The sequence below is a fragment of the Rhinatrema bivittatum genome, unplaced genomic scaffold (assembly GCF_901001135.1).
Source record: "Rhinatrema bivittatum unplaced genomic scaffold, aRhiBiv1.1, whole genome shotgun sequence".
NCBI lineage: Eukaryota > Metazoa > Chordata > Amphibia > Gymnophiona > Rhinatrematidae > Rhinatrema > Rhinatrema bivittatum.
In genome coordinates, this window is record NW_021820879.1 from 51,481 (window position 1) to 72,204 (window position 20,724).

At 44.6% G+C, this 20,724-nt stretch overlaps 1 protein-coding gene across 2 annotated transcripts in view; it reads right to left on the reverse strand.

Moving 5' to 3' along the window:
- The window catches only part of LOC115082247 (endoribonuclease Dicer), a gene marked incomplete at its 3' end in the record, with an annotated part of 129,039 nt that overhangs the window by 48,030 nt on the left and 60,285 nt on the right, over positions 1–20,724 (reverse strand). For both annotated transcript variants that reach the window (XM_029586495.1, XM_029586496.1), the window contains 4 exon segments: positions 1,566–1,717; positions 1,828–2,070; positions 15,446–15,578; positions 16,286–16,758. In XM_029586495.1, the coding sequence (XP_029442355.1) occupies positions 1,566–1,717; positions 1,828–2,070; positions 15,446–15,578; positions 16,286–16,758 (1,001 nt within the window).

The window sequence follows — 20,724 nt, forward strand, 5'->3', positions numbered from 1 at the left end:
AATGCAGAAATATTTTAAAAATAAGGATTTTTTATTCCGTGGCCAAAAGATACAAATCTTTCCGGACGTGTCTCGTAATACACAAATAAGAAGGAAACAATTCTTACTACTGAAACCAAGAGTAATAGCTCTTGGAGCAAATTTCTTTTTGAGATTCCCTTGCAAGTGCTTAGTGCTTTATCAATAAAATAAGTTTGTATTCCAAGAACCTGGTCACCTTGAGACCTTTTTGATGGATAAAGAGCCAGAATGAGTATGAGAACTGCACAGTAAAAAGTAAATACTCACAGTTATTTGTTTAAATTACAAATCATACTTTATTTTCTTCTTTAGTAATTCCTCCCAAAGATGGGGACTATATTCTGTTATATAAGATTTTTTTTTTGATGTGTTAAGTCTTGTTGATTTGTAAATTAATAGTACCTCTCTGTATACAGAAGATTTCTTAATTTTTTTTGCAAATGTAAAAATTTGTTTAAAAATGATAAAAATATAAATAAATAATAAATAAATAAATAAGTCAGCCTCGGTGGACAGCCAGGCCATAATTAGAGGGCTCAACAAGTCTTAGATCTGTCCAAGGAGGGGGAGAGTGACCGGCCCACCGGTAAGTTTTCCCCCTCCACTCACCGGGTCAATAATCTGATTGTTCCGGGAAAAATAGTTGCAGGGGCCTTGCCTGCCAGAAGATAGCTGCTGTTTTCCTGCCAACTCAAAAATGCCCTGCTTCTCACTGTTTGTTTGTTTTTGTTTTTTTTTTTATAATGAAGTTTGACTTAGTCAAAGGTTGTTTGAGAAAGTGAATCAAACCTGACGAACAAATCCCGGGAAATTTAGTCAGGATCAGGACTGCAGGTTATGTCTCTCAATCTGCTGGAGTCAGAGAAATACTGAGGGATCGCAGGTGGCACACCAGGGTATATGGTGGGTGCTTTTCAGCTTTTCTCTGACTCCATCTGCTGGAAGGGAGGCATAACCCAGCAGTCTGGACTGATCCTGGTACGTACAGGGAATTGATGTTTTCTTTTTAAATTATTGGTATTAACCACAAAGTCCAGAATTCAATACAATCTTTGTAAATGTATACAGCTTAACTTAAAATGTATCTTTCTTTTATCCATGATGAGTAACCAAGCTTGGAAGGGATTTCAAAGTGTTCTTCCTTTCTAAATCTTTTCCCATCAACATGGAACTTCTAGAAGTATTTTAAATGGACATCCACCGTTCTTTGAAAGATTATTTTGGTAGTTTTTGTAGTAACTGATTTATGTATGTTTCAATTCTTGCACATCACCTAGGGCCTGGTGAATAGACTATTAACAAACTTTAACAAATAATAAAATTCATAAATCAGCCTGATGACCACCCAAATTATTGCTACAGAACACCATTTACTGTTCACTTGACATATTTCCATGGGTAGACACGGACCCAAGAACCCTTGTAAGATTATATTAGCCTTATCTGAATACCTATCTTCCATTAAAACTCTAGGAGCAACCTAACACCAACACAGGAACACAGATCTCTTACAAAAATAACCAGGATGAAAAGCCTGAGTTTACCTATTGATGTGTCCAATAGCAGTATTAATTGTGACTCTTGGACTATTTTCATCTGGTCTCAAGACATATGGTGGGAAAATATCATCCTCCACGATGGGTTCAGACTCTGTCTCACTGGGATCAATGGACTTCGAGCATTTATTCCTCAAGATCTTAATGTTTTTAAAAGAAAATTTGGAGAAACCAAAATGTTTGTGATAAACAGACTTTAAACCACATTAAAAAAAAAATCAATAAAACTATGTTGATTTTTTATAAATACCTTTTCGATTGCTTTATATGTTTTTAGATCTTCTTCAAAACTTTTCATTTTGTCAGAATCAGCTAGCATGATATAATTTGAAATTGGTGCCCGTGCTCTTCCTTTGGACTGCACATAGGAGCGATATTCTGTGGGGAGGTCAAAATGGACCACCAAGTTGCATTTCGGTATGTCAACACCCTCTTCCACAATGTTAGTTGCAATGAGTAAGTTGGTTTCATGTGCTCGAAATTTTCTAAGTACCTAGAAGATAAGATAATGAGGTGAGTAAAATGATACAAACAGTTTGAAAGGGCTATCTATTTTTATGTGATGATTTGATTTATACTCCACTTTTCAGCACTTTTAGATGGATTACATTCAGATACTGTAGTTTTTTCCCTATCCTTCGACAGCTTACAATCAGGGAGGATAACCTTCAAACCACCCTGCATGGCCCATATATGCACTATGTGGAAATCTACTATAGCAGAAGTTCCCAAACCTGTCCTGGAGGAACCCAAGGAAAATTTGTCAAAATTTCTAGAACTTTGACTGAACCTCTCTGAGCATGCTCAGCATGCCATTATACCATACATCCATATGGGGTCCCTTCAGTTTCATAATACAGAATTCAGGAATAACTCACAAAGTAGAAACCCAACTCCATTGGGAGGTGGGCAGGTTTCGTGAGGCCTGGCACCCTGCTGTCCTTAGTTGGCAACAAGGTAGGCAGCCTGAACAAAAGTAACGGGTCCTAAGCGGGAACAAAGTTAGGTTCTAAACCTCAAATAAGTTCCAAAGGACAGATTGGCCAAACCTGCTGTCAGGTTGGCCATCCCTATCCAGGAAATAATGCAACGCGAATGTGCGAAGAAAACTCCATGTCACAGCTCTGCAGATCTCCTCCATGGGAACTGCTCGCAATTAGGCCACCAATGATGCCATGGCTCGAATAGAGTGAGCCGTGACATGACCCCCAAGATGCAATCCCACCTGGGCATAACAGAAGGAAATGCAGTCTGTTAGCCAACTAGAAAGTGTCTGCTTGGCAACAGGAATCTCCAACCTGTTCTGGTCAAAAGAGAACAAAAAGCTGGGTTTCTGTACACTCCAGATAGAAGGCTAATTCTTTTGCAGTCCAAACTGTGCAGGGCTTGTTCACCTTATTTATTTATTTATTATTTAAGGTTTTTTTATACCGGCATTCATGAACTCGTTCACATCATGTCGGTTTACAGATAACAGGGGTGCGAATAATACAACCAAACATAAATAACATGATGAAGAGAAGCAGTTACAATTAACAAGGGCTAATGAACTGGGAATGTAAGAAATAGAAAGAGATAGAGGAGGTTAATTATATACAAAAGTACAATATAAATATGGCGTCTCATATATGGCGTCCCAGGCCCTCTTTGGCGTCCCAGGCCCTCTTTGCACCTTGGTGCAAAGAGGGCCTGGGAAAGAATGTTGGCAAGATGATAGACTGGTTATGAATAAAGTCTGACACCACCTTAGGCGGGAGCTTAGCGTGAATACGCAAGACCACCCTGTCATGAAAACTTAGTATAAGGTGGATAAGTCAGTAAGGCCTGGGCCTCCTGACAGAGGTCAGGTACTTCAGGCCACAGTAATGCAGCAGCTCAAAAGGAGCTTTCATCAACTGGGCCAGCACCACATTGAGGTCCCGGGACACAGCAGGAGGACCTTAAAGGAGGCTTCAACTGAAGCAGGCCTCGCGTGAACCATACAACTATAGGCTGTACAGAGATGGGTTTACCTTCTACACTGTGATGATATGTGCCAATTACACTCAGGTGAACCCTCATGGAGTTGGTTTTAAGAACAGCATCTGAAAGGAGGAGGAGGTAATCAAACAGTTTGTGTGTCAGGCAGAAAAAAAAAGGATCTAAGGCCTTTTGCTCACACTACGTGGAGAACCTCCTCCACTTCAGTCCATATGACTTTCTGATGGAAAGCTTTCTGGAAGCCACCAGGACACGAGATACATCCTCAGGAGATTGAGGGGTTGAAGAATCATCCTCTCAACATCCAGGCTGTGAGAGCACAGGGACAGAAGGTTGGGACGACACAACCTGCCCCGATCCTGTGTGATTAGATTTGCAGAAGTCTGCAGACTGATCAGTTTCCAGATGGACATCTCCCGCAGCAGTGGAAATCAGACCTGTCTCAGCCAATGAGGGGCTATGAGAATCATAGTCCCTCTGTCCTTGCGAAGTTTCAATAAAAAGTCTTAACTATCAGTGGAGCTGGAGGATATGCATATAGAAGACCCACATACCAATGCAGGGCTAAGGCATCTGAGGCTAGCCTGCCGTTGAGTCCTGTACAGCGAGAAGAACTGGAGAAAGTTTCCTGTTCCAAGGCACGGCAAATAGATCCCTGTCTGACTCTCCCAGATGCAGAAGATTTAACTCACCACACCCTGATCTAGAGACCACTCTTAGGGCCTGAAGGCACGACTCATCTTGTCCACTAATATATTCTCCATGCCCTGAGCACCATTCCTTAGGAATGAGTCCGCAGCCAGATTTAAACCGCTTCCTGACACAGGAGGTATGAGCCCGTGCCTCCCCGCTTGTGGGCATATGACATTGCAACTTGCAGCCAATCTCCGAAAGTCCACAGAGCATACTTTAATCACCCTAAGCATCACGAAATTGATATGACAATGCCTTTACTGGGCAGACCATAAACCCAGGATGGACACATCCATTGTCAACATAATTTGAACCTAGGGACTTTGGAAGGTAAAACCCTGTTCCAGATTGGAAATGCCCCACCACCAGGACAAAGAGTTCACGAGGGCCATAGAAATTTGGATGTCGTCTCCGAGTCCATTGAGCACTCATATGCAGCTGTGCCAGGGGAGTGACATGTACTATAGCAGATATATGGCCCAACAATCTCAATATGTCCCAGGCTGATACCTGCTGGCTCTATTAAATCCCAGCCATGATGGTCATCAGGTTGATGGCCCATTGCCCTGGCAGGTAGGCCTTGGCCTACGCCATATTGAACAGGCTACGATGAAGTCTAATCGAGGTAATGGATTGAGATGGGACTTGGGGTAGTTGACGAATTCTAGTGACTCCAGCACCCAGTTGGTCGAGCGCATGGATGCCTCAGCTCCTGTTTGAGAGGTGCTCTTGATCAGACAATCATCCAGACAGGGGAAAACGGACTCCCAACTTGCGTAAGTACACTTCTACTATGGGGCAGACAAGTGGGGCAGATGCTAGCCTAAACAGTAGATGATACTGGAAGTGCTGAATTCCTATCAAAAATTGGAGATACTTCCAATGACTGGGGAAGATCTTGATATGGGTATATGTGCCTTTCAGATTGAGAGAGCATAGTCAGTCCCCTTTCTGCAAGAAAGGGATTAAGGTGCCCAAGGAAACCATCTTGAACTTTTCCTTTTTCAGAAATTTGTTCAAGGCCCTTAGGTCTAGAATGGGATGGAGTCCCCCTGTTTTCTTTGATATCAGAAGGTACCGGGAGTAAAATCCCCACCCTCTTTCTTCTGGTGGGACGGATTCAACCACTCTGGCCATTAAGAGGGAGGAAAGCTCCTCTACAAGTACCTCCTGATAAGCTACCAGTCCCCAAAAAGGACTTAGGGAGGCAAACTGGCAGAGCACTCAATAGATTTAATTTATACCCATTGGGCATGATGGCAAGGACCCACTGGTCCAAGGTTACACTGAGCCACTGGTTTATGTAGAACAGCAGCCTGCCTCCGATCAGAAGATACTTTACCACAGGTATGGTGGATGTGGCTACACTCCTTGCGATCTAGTCAAAACCCTGTCTCTGGTGTTGAATGAGGCACTGGCTGGGACATTGGGGCTCTGTGTTGCCTGGGGCATTTGCAAAGGACCTGTGATTACTGATGGGGGTCGAAGATCTCCTGGATGAGGAAAACTGGTCCTGGGTGCCAGCGGAGAGTTGGGAGTGTCACATGGTAGTCCTGAATTTAGGCCACCGTAACCTTCACCTTATCTCCAAAGAGATTCTCTCCTTTGCATGGCAGGTCTGCAATTCATTCCTGCACCTCCGGTCTGAGATACGAAGCCTGCAGCTGAACAAGTGTACCAGCACCGATCCCTGCTGCATAGACTCTTGATACCATTTCGAAAACATCATGGGTCGACCGGACCCCGTGTTTACCGCACTCCAGGCCCTTGTGCACCAGCGACTGGAGCGTATCCGGCTGCTGTTAAGGTAGCTACTCCGCTACCTTCTGTACCTGCTTCAGAATGTCCTTGCAAAAGTTGCTATGTGGGCAATAAGCATAGCTCCTTGAAAGACCTTTCTTCTGAGAGCATCAGATACATTGGTGATGGAATCATCTCAGTCGTCATCTCCCCAGGGGTCATAAGGGACATCATCACTGTCATCAGCAGGCAATACGCCCCGTGGCGCTCAGTCCCCAGCCAGTGGTAAGGTAACAGATAGAATTGGCCATGGTTAGCCCAGGCCCTGAGGTCACTCCCGTTTCTGGGGAAGCTTCTCCCTCCGAGGAATCGGGGATTGTCAACAGATCATCCAGTGGCACCTTCGATGCCCCACTGGGCAATGATGTTGCCCCGGGCACCAGCACAAGCTGTGTTGGTAGCATGCTGATGAGCACGTGAAGAGATCTGAGCAGGGGCTCAAGGTAGGTAGGTGCCTTCCCCAGTGCCAATGGTGCTCTGACGCTGAGACTCTGCACTGCCTACTCGTGCTTCTCAAGCTCTTCCGCGAATATCACCAATGCCAAGACTGACTAGGAGCCAGGAAGAGTGGTCACATCCTCTTCGAACCAGAGAGGAGGATCAATAGCAGACATCTGGACCAATGGAGGCCATGGGGAACACCCAGGCATCGTGGAGCATCAGTTGTCCTCTCTACTGGGTTGCTTCGGGGGCATCGCAGCATCTACTGGTGCATCGACGGGGACCAATGCCAATGTTTCTTCAGCTTCCCTTGATGCTCAGATTAGTCTCTCCTCAGTACTGAGGCTGATGACAATGAACCAGACATCTTTGACCTGGAGGAGCTAAGGGAGTGCCCGTCTCTGGCAACCCTATTAGCCTTTGACATTGACAGAACCAATGGCCTTGCCAATGTCGAGGGCTCAATGGCCATCAGTGCAGCTCTGAGGTCCTTCGATGTCGATAGCTAGGAATTAATTGCCCAGTCTGAAGAGTCGCTCCATCTTCTTGAGTCAGGTCTGACATCCTTTTGGTGACATCTGGGCATATCTGCTGCAAACCCGGATGTTATGCAATGCCCCTAGGCAGAAGGCACATCTATCATGAGATAGACATGGTTCTTGTACACTTGGGGCATTACTTAAATCCCATAGAGAACATGGTGTCACAAAATAAAAGGGACACAATCAAAATAGATGGCAGCGATAATCTATGACCTGCTGGTACTGCCACCCGGGAAACAACAAACGAAAAGAAACTTACCAAACATCAAAAAACCTATCTAAGATAAAGGTAAGTCACCAAAGGAACCCTCGAATAGGAGGTAGAAAACATGAAAATCAAATCTAAGTTGAAAAGAAAAGGCTACTTTCACCGCAAAACTTGAGCAAGACACGAAGCTCCATGGAAAAGAAGAGACTGAAGGGACCCAAGTGGATGCGTGGTATAAAGGCATGCTGAGCATGCTCAGAGAGGCTCAAAGTTCTAGAAACTTTGACATTTTCCATACCGGACTCCATCGGATGATGTCACCCATGTCTGAGGACTGCTATCCTGCTTGTCCTCTGAGAAATATACATGCCTATGTTTTACAAGTGAAAAAATATAACTTGCTCATGCAAAACACTGATTTAAATGCAGAAGTCAGTATATTTTAAAACATGCATTTGTAAAGCAGAGTTGCTTACCTGTAACAAGTGTTCTCCCAGGACAGCAGGATATAGTCCTCACATGTGGGTGACGTCACCAGACAGAGCCCTACCATGGAAAACTTCTGTCAAAGTTTCTAGAACTTTTGACTGGCACACTGAGCATGCTCAGCAAGCCATAATCCCTTCAGTCTCGTTTGTAGCAAAAGATTAGAGCGAAAAAATAAAATAATAAAACGGTTTCGGACCCAACTCCGCGGGGTGGCGGGTGGGTTTCGTGAGGGCTACATCCTGCTGTCCTGGGAGAACACCTGTTACAGGTAAGCAACTCTGCTTTCTCCCAGGACAAGCAGGATGGTAGTCCTCACATGTGGGTGATTAGCATGCTACAGGCTGACTCATTTAAATTGGACCAACAGCATACTACTTGTGCAACAGGCACAACAACTGGTGTACTGTTGGGAAAAATGAGGCAGCCTGAAAATCACAGCAGGTAGATGTGGAAGGAGTTGGGATTATACTGGAAATAAGTTCTTCAAGATGGATTGGCCAAAGGCAGCGTCTTGATGTCCTTCCTTGTCCAGGCAGTAATGTGCTGCAAATGTGTGAAGAGAGCTCCATGCTGTAGCTTTACAGATCTCAGCAATCAGTACTGAACGATAGTGTGCTACTGAGGTTGTCCTGGCTCTTACTGAGTGCACCTTCACTCGTCCCTGGAGAGGAAGGCCTGCTTTCACATAGCAGAATTTGATACAGTCTGCTAGCCAGTTAGAGTTTGTTTGCCCACTGCAACTCCTGGTTTGTTTTTATCGAAAGAAACAAAGAGCTGGGTGGATTTCCTATGGACTGCAGTGCGGTCTAGGTAAAACGCAAGTGCACGTTTACAGTCCAAGGTGTGTAAAACTCTCTTGCCCTGGTGAGAATGAGGCCTTGGGGAAAGAGGTGAGCAAGACTATAGACTGATTCAAGTGAAAGTCAGTAACCACCTTGGGAAGGAATTTAGGGTGAGTACGGAATACCACTCAGTCATGGAGGAGCCTTGTATAAGGTGAGTATGTGACAAGTGCTTGTAATTCACTAACCCTTCTAGCAGATGTAATGGTTACTAGGAAGAGAACTTTCCATGTAAGAAATTTAACATCACAGGAGTGCAAAGGCTCAAACGGGGAGCAAATGAGTCTTGCAAGTACTACATTGAGGTCCCATTCTGTAACTGGTGGCTGTAGAGAGGGCTTAAGTTGTAGCAGGCCCCTCATAAATCGACTCACAAGGGGCTGAGCCATTATTGGGGCATCTCCTACTCCCTTGTGGTACGCTGAGATGGCACTGAGGTGTACCCGTACCAAGGAAGTCTGGAGACCAGAGTCTGAAAGGTGCCAGAGATAGTCTAAAAGAGATGGAGTGGGGCAGGAAAAAGGGTCGATACCTTTATGCGTACACCATGTGGTAAATCTATTCCATTTAGAACGATAGGATTTTGTGTGGAAGGCTTTCGTGAAGCTACAAGCACTTGAGAGACATCAGTTGAAAGGTTGAGTGATTGTAGGATCAAGCTTTCAACATCCAGGCTGTGAGGGATAGGGTCTGAAGGTTCGGATGGTGTAACATGCTTTGGTTCTCAGTTATGAGAGTGGGCGCTTTGCCCAGGAAAATTGGTTCTCGGATGGAGAGGTCAAGAAGCATGGGAAACCATACTTGTCGTATTCCTTTCCAGATCATTTATATATATATTGAAAAGCACCGGTCCAAGTACAGATCCCTGAGGCACTCCACTGTTTACCCTTTTCCACTGAGAAAATTGACCATTTAATCCTGCTCTCTGTTTCCTGTCTTTTAACCAGCTTGTAATCCACGAAAGGACATCGCCTCCTATCCCATGACTTTTTAGTTTTCGTAGAAGCCTCTCATGAAGGACTTTGTCAAACGCCTTCTGAAAATCCAAATACACTACATCTACCGGTTCAACTTTATCCACCTTTATCCACATGTTTATTAACCCCTTCAAAAAAAGATCTGTGCAGCTTCTTGGCAGAGCAGATAAGAATCTGTTCCTCCCTATTTGTTCAAGTACCACATTGGAACTGTGTTGTCTGTCTGTATGAGAACAGTCTTGTCTGAAAGGCAATTCTAGAAAGCATGTAGAGCATAACATATGGCTCGAAACTCTAGGAAGTTGATCTGAAAATATGCTTCGAGTCATGTCCAAGTCCCTTGAGTTTGAAGGTTGTCCACATGAGCTCCCCAACCCAAGTTGGATGCATCCGTGGTTAAGGTCACTTGAGAAACTGGTTGCTGGAAGTGTATACCTGTTAGCAAGTTGGCCTTGTTTGTCCACCAGAGAAGTGAGAGATGCAGCTGGTCGATTACATGGATCTGGGATGAAAGAGGTTGAGTGGCTTGTAGCCACTGATATTTCAAAGTCCATTGAGTTATTCTCATGGCTAGCCTGGCCATAGGAGTGATGTGGACCGTGGAAGCCTTGTGGCCCAGCAATATGAGGAATTGATGGGCTGAGGCTGTTTTCTTTGTGCGCAGAGATGTAGCTAGTTTGGAGAGTGTGTCTGCACGGTCTTTGGGCAGGAAGGCCTTTGCAACTGTGGTGTTCAAATCTGCTCCGATAAAGTTAAGGAGGTAAGATGGATTTAGGTGGGATTTCTAGTAATTGATGAGAAACCCCAACGAGTGTAGGAGATTGATAGTGAGCTTTCGAGCGTTGAGAGCTCCTTGGCTTTGATTGGCTCTTGATTAGCCAGTCATCCAGGTAAGGAAAGACATTTATACTGTTTTGCGTAGATGGGCTGCAGCCACTGCTAGGCATTTTATAAATACACAGGGTGCCAAGGCAAATCCAAAAGGCAGAACCCGGTACTGAAAATGCTGATGCCCCACTATAAAACACAGGGTTTTGCAATGATGTGGGGATATGTGAATGTGTGCATAGGTGTCGAAGATCCAGAGAACAGAGCCAAGTCTCTTTGTTGTAGAAGGAAGCATGGTGCCTAGGGACACCATCCTGAAATTGTCTTTTTGTAGAAATTTGTTGAGATTGCGGAGGCAGCCTGATTTCTTTGGAATTAGAAAATAGCGGGAGTAGAACCCTCTGCCCTGCTGTGCCAGGGGAACGGCTTCCACAGCCCTGGCGCTTAGTAGGGTGGACAGGTCTGACTCTAGAAGACTTGTGTGATCTTTTCAGATCCACAGTGGATTGGGTGGTGAATCTGGGGGTACCATGAGGAAATTTAGATGGTATCCCTGGGTAATGATGGATATTACCCATTGTTCTGTTGGTGCCAGTTGGGTATGAAGTGGTGTAACAGACCTCCTACAGGTAAGTCTGGTCGTGGATTCATAGAGTGGCTGCTGTTCTCTGGACAGGTTTCAAAATCCAGAGGCCGGGCCCATTTGCAGGGCTAGTTGAGATCTGGACGTCTTCGGCTGACGTGGATGTCCTCTTTGAGGTGGTCTGGCTGGTCTCACGCGAGATGTAGGTAGGTAGTACTTGCGTGAGCTATAAGAAGGTCTTCTGGGATCCATTCTCGTAGTTTTTCGAGCAGAGGAGGGAGATTCAGTAGTGACAGTGGAAAGCTAACGCAGGGTCTCAAGATGATCTTTCAATTGAGCCACTATGTCCTGTATCTTGTTGCCAAAGAGATTATCTCCAGTACACGGGAGATCAGCGAGCGTATCCTAGACTTTTGGCCTTAAATCAGAGGCCTTAAGCCAGGACCATCTTCTGGCACTGATTCCTGTTGCTGATACACAAGAAGCCATATCAAAGGAATCATATGCAGCTCTGACCTCATGTTTCCCTGCCTCAAGGCCTTTCTGGAGAATGGCAGTGAGGTTCTCGGCTATCTCCTGGACTTGTTTCCACAGATTCCTTTGGTATTGTGTCATATATAAGAACATAAATTGCCATGCTGGGTCAGACCAAGGGTCCATCAAGCCCAGCATCCTGTTTCCAACAGAGGCCAAACCAGGCCACAAGAACCTGGCAATTTATCCAAACACTAAGAAGATCCCATGCTACTGATGCAATTAATAGCAGTGGCAATCCCCTAAGTAAATTTGATTAATAGCCCTTAATGGACTTTTCCAAGAACTTATCCAAACTTTTTTTGAACCCAGCTACACTAATTGCACTAACCACATCCTCTGGCAACAAATTGCAGAGCTTTATTGTGCGTTGAGTGAAAAATAATTTTCTCCGATTAGTCTTAAATGTGCTACTTGCTAACTTCATGGAATGCCCCTAGTCCTTCTATTATTCGAAAGTGTAAATAACCGAGTCACATCTACTCGTTCAAGACCTCTCATGATCTTAAAGACCTCTATCATACCCCTCCCTCAGCCGTCTCTTCTCCAAGCTGAACAGCCCTAACCTCTTCAGCCTTTCCTCATAGGGGAGCTGTTCCATCCCCTTTATCATTTTGGTTGCCCTTCTCTGTACCTGATAGGCAGCTATGCGTGACACTAGCATAAAGCCCTGGAAGACTTTTCGATGTAGACCATCCAAAAACCTTTGCTCCTTTTCAGGGGGAGCTGAAGAATGAGGACACAATCTCTTGGCCGCCTTCTGCGCAGATTCCACTGCCACTGATTGGAGAGGTAGCTGTGGTTTCTGAAAACCTGGAGTGTGTTGGACCAGATATGTTGCATCTGTCTTTCTTTAACTGATGGGACAGTGCAAGGGTGCTCCAATAGGCGATGTTGCAGGTGTAAGAGTACTTCATGGACTGGAATGGCCATAATTTCCTTGGGGGCATCTACGAATTGAAGGACTTCCAATGTCTTGTGACGGGTGTTCTTTTCGGTGACCAGGTTAAAAGGGATAGTTTCTGACATTTCTTTTATGAAGTTAGCAAAGAAGAGGTCTTCTGGAGGGGATCATCTCCTTTCTTCTGGAGAAGGCGGCTCTGAGAGTATGTCCTCTGTGGAAGTGTCCGTGTCAACATCCTCCCATGGATCATAAGGGGTCTCTGGTTGAGATCCCAAGGGAGGGAGAATGAATGATACTCCAGGACGTGCAGGCATCGATGGAGGTCTCGATGGCCTCAATGGAGGATGCAATAGTTTCGATGGAGACTTAGGCGGCATCGAAGGGAACAGTGGGCACTTCAATCCCGAAAGCCCCGACGGCCCTCGAACCAGTTCCAGCATCGATGGAAGCGGAGCTAGAGTAGAACTAGAGCCAATGTCCTCATCCTCAGAGGACCCCGGAATGGGTATCGAGGGCTTCGGAGGCTCAGAAGGTTGACTCAGAACCAATGGCACAGGCTGGGTGGGAAGGGCACCTATGAGAGTATCAAGGCGGTCGAGTAACGGTGTAAACATCGATGGCTCTGGTGTCTGTGCCGGTATGGGGACCGACATCGATGGCGGTTGCAGGCTCCAGAAGGCATCGAGGACCACCTGGCAGACAAGGATGTCGAACTCCTCCCTGGAAGCTGGTATAGGTAGCGCAGCTACAGGGGGAGGCAGGCTAGGCACTACTGGCACCTCCACAGGAATCTGTGGGGGCTCAGTACCCGGCACCAATAGAGATGGGGAACGCCTCGGGGTCTCGGGTGCAGAGGAGGATGGAGGCTCCTCTACCCGGGCCCTCTTCGCAACCAGCTCGATAGCCATTGAGGCCGATGCGGTGTCTGTGCCGGCACAGAGTGTGGAATCGCGTTGGTGCCAGTGACTGTTTCCCTCGGTGCTCGGTCCGGTCCTTCTCTGGCACTGAGGAAGACGCTACCAATGACCTCAATGGCGTCTGTGATGGACGGTCACCGCTCCCCCTTGCTGCTCCCGGAGAGGTTTGTCGATGGATTTTGAAGATGTTCCTGCTGGTGATGACTGGGTGGAAGTCGATGGAGTTAGTTTTATTTTGAAAAGAGACTCCATTTTGTCCAAATGGGCACACCTGCCCTTCGGGGTCATTTGAGCGCAGCTAGGGCAACGACATACATCGTGTGACGGGCCGAGGCAGAGCACACAAACATCATGCGGGTCAGTAATGGGCATCATGCACGGACACTCTGGGCATTTTCTAAAGCCCATCGCCATGGCGAGAAAAGGGGCCATGAAAACGGTCGATGACCTGCGGGAACAGACTATAAGGTAACAGGAACTGACCGGAGACTGGGGAAAATTACTCACCGAGTATGAAGAAACGGTGTCGCGATGGGAGACCCCTATAAGGGAACTTTTTTATGAAGATAACTTCAAGTTTTTCCGTGAGGAAAAGTCGTGAGAAAATTCTCTCAGAATTCCTAACTGCGAGGCAAACTGCAGCGTGGAAAAAAAGACTGAAGGGAGACACCTGTGACTACAGGGATTATGGCATGCTGGGCATGCTCAGTGTGCCAGTCAAAAGTTCTACAAACTTTGACAGACGTTTTCCGTGATAGGGCTCCGTCTGGTGACGTCACCCACATGTGAGGACTACCATCCTGCTTGTCCTGGGAGAACTGAAATCACCAGTTTGCTCAATCCGTTTCCAGGTCAGAGACCCTCCTAATTATTCACCATGAACTCCCCCCAGTTCACCCAAACCTCCCACCCAACCAATAGCAGACAATAATATCAATTGCGCTATATAATTAGCAGGTATAAAATTGTGCGAATAACTTGCCTAATATATTCATATAAATCTCTTATAAATTAGCAACTTACATGCATAACTATTGGTCCTGCCCCAGAACACCCCCAGATCACTTTTTTTGAGCAGGTAAATGTGTGAGAAACCAAAAATATGCATATAGTTTTGATGTTTATAAAATAATATGTACATGATTAACTTCAAAATTAACTCTTATGTTTATATCTAAGACAATGGAGAGTCAAGTGATTTACTCAAGATCATAAAGCGTGGCAGAGGGATTTGAACCTTTGCTTCCCTGGTTTGCAGCCCATTGATCTAACCACTAGGCCAGGGGTGCTCAAACTTTGGGGCCCCCTCCCCTCAGTCAGGTTTTCAAGATCTCTCTAATATGCATGAGATTATTTGCATGCACTCCCTATGTATGCTCAAGAAATATTTGCATACATAAGTAGTGCATGCAAATAAATCTCATGCATATTTATTAGAGAGATCCTGAAAACCTGACTGGCTGGGGTGGCCCCAAGGACCGGTTTGAGCACCCCATACACTAGACTACTCCTCCATTTGAAGGAATTATTAGCCTTATAAAATATGTCTTAAGCTAGACATTATGAAGACTTTTCTAGCCATAAGAGTCAAGCACTGGAACAAATTACCAAGGGAGGAGGTAGAATCTCCATCAGTGGAGGCTTTTATGAGCACATTAGATTAACATCTGTCTGGGAATATTTTAGGCAGTGACTGAAGTACTCAAACCAGCTGAGCTAACAACTACACTTGGGAAGCTCCATGGAGTGGAATGTGACAGGTCACAGGATCCATCAATGTGAATTAATCAAAAATGCTAACTTCTGGAAAAGAAAGCTGTTCACTCATATCACTAAGTACATTTTTAAAAAGTACATAAAATAATTCTGTGCCATTGCTACCCTGTTCCAGAAAAGCAAAAACGGGTGGTAACCTGACATATTTAAACTGAAAAGCTCAAGACTCATTTTCCTGTCCCAGCTACAACTGGTGGATATAAAGCAGCTTTGGCAGACAGATGTTCTTTGGGTACCTCAGAAACATTTACATTGCAAACAAATGTGGAGATCCACACCAAGAGGCGCTGCTGTGGGCAGTTCACTCCAAGTCTGAAGGAAGGGTTATTGCACAATTATTTTCACTTCAGTTACCTCTTCCTGTTTTCTGAATTCCACTTCCATCTGTTTATTACGGGGTTGATTCTTTCCGATGCCATGTCCAGTTATGAAGTTACTGCTGATGTAAGCCAGCTCTGGGTCTTGCTTGCCAATCTCCTTTATCAACCTAAGAACACAGGCATACATTTTGGAATTCAAACTTAATGCTGCAAATGAAGGCAAATCTTGGGTTCACTGGGCTTGCATTACAAATGGAAATTAAGTCATCAATGTTACTGGCAAAGAAAGCAGATGTTTTGAGCCTTTGTTCCCAAAAGGACAAAAAGAAATCCATATGTGCTAGCTGAGGAAAAAAAATAATTCCTAAAGACTCCCACTTTTTTGCTCATAAACTATTACGGGATATACCTAGAAAGACTGACCAGTGCAGTGGCAGTACTATGCACTGCCATGCAAAGGGTCCCGGGAATCGAACCAAAATCAGGTCTTCTGCACAGACAGCACCTTACAGCTCCTAGGGGAGGGAAGGGAGTCATGAGCATTGCTAGGGGTAACTCCTATTGGCTGCGATTGAAGCCCATGATGCAGGGTTCTGGAAAGAGCTCCCAGCCTCAGGACAATGGCCAGACTAGGAACAGTAGGAGGGCCTATTAAACTAGGAGGGAAAAAAATCTCCAGGTAGTTGGGAATGAAGGCCAGATGCCAGCCCTGGTTCTGATTAAGCAGTAAGGAAAAAAAAAAAAACCAAAGGAAACAGAGTACCTTTAATGAGTCCAACATAGATTATCCAAAGACAATGATGTGCATGAGTTTGAGATCACAGAGGTTTCATCTTCCAATGGGATATGTTGTACATTTTTTAGCCTGCTTTACCTGTTCAGGACCACTGCTGTGTATCTCCTCTCCACAAATATAATTCCACACAAAATATTAGTAAAAGGAGAAGGGAAATTTGTCTCTGGCTTCTCTTTTTCCTCAATTTCTTCCTCCTCGTCGTCATCTTCGGAATCGCTCCACGACACGTAATTATCTTGATTCCTATTATTATACCACTCAATGCTTTCAAATTGCTGCCGCTCATATGGTTTGTACTTGCGCAAGATTTCCAGCAGCTTTATGACTTTGGGGGTTACAAATTTCAGGTCCAGTGAGGCAGGTGAGAAGTGCTCTTCACAAAGTGCATGAATTTTCCTTAGGAAAGTGTCTGTAAGCAGTAAAAATTTCCTGTGCAGCTCATCTTGCTCATGTTTTATGTACTTCTGGAGTTCTCTCACCATCATCCCAGCTACTTTATCTGTACACCAGGGTCCCAAAACCATTAGCACTGCGCGACAGTCAGACAGGATCTAGAACACAGGAAATCCAACATCAGTCAACAATCGGGGTGAAGATGTGATAATACAAGGGCATTAACTATACTCATCCTGTTCACACAAGAACTTACTGCCAACTGTTTTACCAAAAAGTGAACACTTTGCCAAGCGTTTACTGTGTGAGGCTCCAGGGGGGGAGCAATATTACAAAATACATCTTCATGGAAACGGTGGATGTGTGGCCTAGCCTCCTCAGGGAGGTAGTGGAGACAAACAGCAAGAGAATTTAAGAAAGCCTGGGAGTCAGCACAGACGATACCTAGTTACAAAGAAGTGGGGAGGCAGAAGCAGAATTAGTTCCTACCTGAATTTCCTTTCCTTGAGTCCAGCCACACCAGTCCAGATGTATAGGTTATGCCTGCCAACCAGCAGATGGAATCAGAGACTAAAGGTTTACTGACATCACCCCTTATGGACACCCATGCTGACCTCAGACTGCCAATATTTTATGCAACAAGCTAAAATGAACTATTTTTTAATACACTAAAAACTCCCCCAAGTAAAACCAGAGAGCTTCTAGGTGGAGAAACAAAGAGCTGAAACAAGAAATGAAAGAATTTACATTCCTTGATAAAGTTCATCACTTTAACATCCAGCACATTGACTGGTGCAGACAATTATTCTAAAAATGAAGCCATCTGCTCCCTGGCCCTCACTTTCTTGGGAAACTGCAAATCCCTTACTCCAAAAAACTAATCGACACCTTCAAAGCTGTTCCGCCCCTTCTACAACCACTAAACTGATCACATGATATTCCAAGGTTATAAACTGCAGCAGAATTTACAGTTCGTAATAGGGATGAGCACAGAAAAAAAAACTGATTTGGTTTTTTTTGTTCAGTTACCATTTTATATTCATTTCATTTGCCCTGGTTCCCAAATAAATTTATTTTATTTCATTTCATTCATTTCTATTAAAATCAATGCTTTTTGGGCACAATATTCAAAGATATCCAGTTATCTGGATCTAACTTATAAGTTACCTAACTTATCAGGGCTGTTTGGCAATGGCTTCTTTTTTTCCTCCGCACAGCTCAGCTGATAGCGGCCTCGTCTCTTCTCAAGAGAGAACACGTGTGTGCGCACATATGTGCATGTATGTGCGTGCGTATGTGTGAGATACTGGCTGGCAGCGCATTACTTGCAATTGGTTCAAGAGCCAATCCCGGAATTCAGAATATATCCCTGTAAGAGATATAAGCTGATGTGTGGGGGACCCAACCAATTTGTATGGATGGAACGGGACTGCAACTGTGCTCACAGATGGTCTTCTCTAGAATGTGTTCAGCTTTTTAGATATTTAGGAAAGATGACGTTTATTTTGGAGATATTTTGGCTCAATTCTGCTGGGTTCCAGGGTTCAGTCAGTGTGCTTTTGGAACTGTTGATACACGTGCTGCAGGGAACGTGCATGAAGGCGTCAGATACCCCATGGGGCAGTTTTGAACCCCCCATCCAACATTTTCCTGCAACCTGCCCCTGCTCTACACAATAGAGCCTGCAGAACAGATTGCTACTAGAAAAAAATGTGAAACATAATTAGATTAAGCAATATAAGAACATAGGCTATGCCATACTGGGTCAGACCAAGTGTCAATCAAGCCCAGCATCCTGTTTTCAACAGTGGCCAATCCAAGTCACAAATACCTGGCAAGTAACCAAACATTAAACAGAACCCAAGCTGCTAATGCTAACAAGCAGTGGCTATTCCTTATTGATTAACAGCAATTTATGGATTTCTCCTTCAGGAACTTATCCAAACCTTTATTTAAATCCAGCTACACTAACTGCCTTAACCACATCCTCTAGCAATGAATTCCAGAGCTTAATTGTGGACCGAGTTAAAAAAAGAATTCTCTGATTTGTCTTAAATGTGCTACTTGCTAACTTCATGAAGTGCACCCTAGTCTTTCAATTATCTGAAAGAGTAAATAACAAATTCATATTTACCCATTCAAGCCCTTTCATAATTTTGTAGACCTCTATCATATCCCCCCTCAGCAGTCTCTTCTCAGAGTTGAACAGCCCTAACCTCTTTAGCCTTTCCTCATAGGGGAGCCATTACATGCCCTTTATCATTTTGGTCACCCTTCTGTTACAGGGTAAAATGGATAATCAGGTAGGACACCAAATTCCAATTTCAGGGAGGTACTGATTCTCTTACCGAAGACCGAATATGCTTCCTGGAAACAAGATACATTTGAAAGAGATGACAAACATCTACCTATCATAAGGTCTTTAACAGGCAATAACCGCTACCTGCATCTTAGGGAGTTAAAGGCCAAGCCTTATCCAATCCCTCTGTGTACCGAACCTCCTCTAGCCAAGATTTTAACAGAAGACTTGGGGATAACCTCCACAGAGCAGCAGTGACTACCCTAAAAAAACAAAACTTGCTGTGCAAACTTGGACCATTTTGGTCTTTTTCTGCCCCATTTACTCTGTTTCTAACTTCCTAATCGAGCACCAATTCTTAAACAACTTCCAGACTATCACATATGCCAAGGATGTAAAAACTTTCTTGGAACACAAAAGGCATTTATGGAACTTCCAGTTACGCCTTGACAGAGAAAGCTGCATGTGCATGAGCTCCCATCAGAATTGAATATTGAACAGGTACTACCCTGCAATTTGGCCACAGTAAATCATCTCTCTGCTTCAAAAGAGCCCAGTCAGAGCTCTATACCATTTCTGTGGGTCGACTGTAGCACTAAAATGAGAAAATCGGCAAAAATGAAAGTGGCGGAAACTGACAATATGGCTGCTGCCTTAGCCTCGGATAACAAACAAGATGTGCTACATGACGACACACATGGAGATGATGATCGAATCTCAAAACGTTTAGAGACTTTTGCAGCAAAAGTCATAGCACGACTGGACACCAAGTTGGGCATAGTGGTAGAGAAGATTGCCCAATTGGTCAAGTCAGTTAAAGATAATTCGGCCCATCTCGAAGTAGTAGAAGGGAGAGTTTCAGATATGAAGGACTCGCTCACCACGATCAGAGCAAAGGTCAGCAAGCTGGCTCACTCCTATGGCACAGCATGTGCTAAGCTGGACGATCTCGAGAACCAGTCTCAATGAAACAATATTAGGGTTGTTAGATTGCTGGAAAATAGTGACGGTATGGATCCGGTCTCTCTCACCGAGTGGTGGTTCCCAGAGCTCTTGGGCCTAGACACCTGTAAAAGAATGGCGTCATCAAAATTGATTCGGCACATAGATCGTTAGCCCCGGTCCCAGTGCAGGGTGACAGAGAGGGCTCCAACTGTACGTTTACACAACTTCAGGGACAAGCAGCCGATTCTCAATACTGCATGGAAATCCAGCACCTTAAACTAAAAGGGAGCCAAAGTTTTGCTGTTTCAGACTATTCAATTTAAATGAAAAAATGACAAGCCTATAGGGATGTTAAACGAGAGTTTCACAACCTGGGAATCAAATACACAATGCTATATCTGGCCAAACTGAGGGTCATTGTTGACAACAAAACCCAGAACTGTAAGTTTGTGAAAGAAGCGGAGCAGAACCTGGATGACTACAAGACAGACCTGTAAGTTACTGGGTCATTTCCGTTTGGCCTGTGCATGAATCTGTTTCATTTGTGTGGCCACTGCACTCTAACAGGAGCAGCCTGCTGGAAAATGGTGGGAGAACCGAGAGTCCCTTGCAGAGCTTTGAAACAAACTAATTTTGCCCCTTGGGAGGAACGGATTCGGCACACATGGCGGTTTCCCAATTGTGATCAAAATTTATTTATTTAGCCATGTTCTGTTTTACTTTTAGTAATCCTCGGTTGGGAAAATGTGCTGGTGATGCTGCAATCTGGTTACTGTATATAACCGGACTATTACTGTAAGGGCCATTTTTGGGTCTTGGATGATGTACTTTCTGAACTTCTTGATACAATCCCTATATAACCCTGTTTTTACGGTTTTTT